General features: G+C 45.1%; 1 protein-coding gene across 1 annotated transcript in view; it reads right to left on the minus strand.

The window, feature by feature from the left end:
• The window catches only part of TPO (thyroid peroxidase), a 44,919-nt gene extending 44,017 nt beyond the window's left edge, over positions 1 to 902 (minus strand). The window contains exons 1-2 of the mRNA XM_019646284.1: positions 869 to 902; positions 25 to 119 (exon numbers count right to left, since the gene is read on the minus strand). Coding sequence (XP_019501829.1) covers positions 25 to 118 — 94 coding nt within the window. The 5' untranslated portion in view covers position 119; positions 869 to 902. The remainder of the gene's footprint in view (positions 1 to 24; positions 120 to 868) is intronic.
• Positions 903 to 1,415: the final 513 nt, after the last annotated feature.

A 1,415-nucleotide genomic window follows, 5' to 3' on the forward strand; every position in this document is an offset into this window, starting at 1 on the left:
ACAACTTTAGAAGTTGTTTCTTACCCCAAAGGAGCTTCTTGCCTCTCAAGAAGAAAGGGAGGAAAACTTGGCTGCAGGCCACCACCAGTGTGACGCCCAGGACGGCCAGCGCTCTCATCCTAAAGTCGGGAAGAACAGAGACGCAGACAATCAGGGGAGGTCAGCGGACGGCTTATAGTGACTCCTGTCAGCTGCCTGTCACTCGTCTCTACAGCCACAACCGAGTGTCAGAAGCTTGCGTTTTGGGATCCGGGAGATTCCGAGTTGCTTCCTGCACCAAGGAGATGGCCACTCTGGCCACAGCGCTGGGCAGGCCTCATGTGTCCCAGTTATTCAAAAACAAACCTGATAATGTGGCAGCTACAGTCACCAGAATGGCTCAGTAACAACCTGTTCTATTTCACAGTGACGTCCAATCGTGTGAGATTATGAGTACTGTGAATAAATAAGTCTATTTCCCATCATACATCTATGTACAAAGATGAATAATACTAGGGCTTTAACGTTCATCAAAGTGGCATATACACTCCCTAAGTGCACCAGACCTAGCAGCATGCTTTTCCCTGCTTATGAAACAATCTCAGAATTCCAGCTGCTTAGACAGAGCCGAAGATGGAAAATCAATCATTTCTACCTCATGAATCTGCTTTCCGAACCGCAGGCTTCCCTCACTGACGGGTCATTGGGAGACCTGATGACAGTTAAGTGACCCGAGCTCCGAGCAGATCATGGAGAGCCTGACAGGTGTCAGCCAGTCAGCTGTGCCCAGAGACGCAGCCACACGGCTCCAACGACCGCCTCCCCGGGACCCGGGACAAGTTTCCGGGATGAATTTCACCCAGAAAATGGAAAAATCAAGCTTTACCACCTGCCCCTTCGTGTCTCCTCGGCCGGAGCTGAGCGAGCAGNTCCTCCACAACTAGACTGAAGAACAAAAGGACAGCAACTTGTCTGTTCCCCTTCCCCCAATTCCCCAACACTGTTCCCATCCCCCCAATTCCCCAATAAAAATCTTTAAAAAAAAATTATGTTTCAAAGCAAGTTCACCTGTGAGTAATTACTTTGTTTCAAAGCTATTGTTGGCTTGTTGTCAAGTGGAAAAAAGTCTCATATATTAAAGATTCCAAGGCTGAAAGATAAATAATATTTCTAAATAAAAAATTTACAAAGTAAACAAGTAATAAGTCAGCTTCAACATATCCTAATCAACAATAAAATAGACTCTGAAATGCAGCATTTTTACTGGAGACTGCATTGTGCATTATTTATATATTTACTGAAGGTTTAAGCGGGCTCAGGGGGGGGCACCACCTCTCAGAGATGGGGAAATAATAAAAAAATTGCTTTAGCAAACCTGTAAGTACCACATTTCCTGATTTTTTTGAAAAGCTGATTTCTAAAACTAAAAAATCCAC

This window comes from Hipposideros armiger, unplaced genomic scaffold (genome assembly GCF_001890085.2).
Source record: "Hipposideros armiger isolate ML-2016 unplaced genomic scaffold, ASM189008v1 scaffold_100, whole genome shotgun sequence".
NCBI classification, from domain to species: Eukaryota; Metazoa; Chordata; class Mammalia; order Chiroptera; family Hipposideridae; genus Hipposideros; species Hipposideros armiger.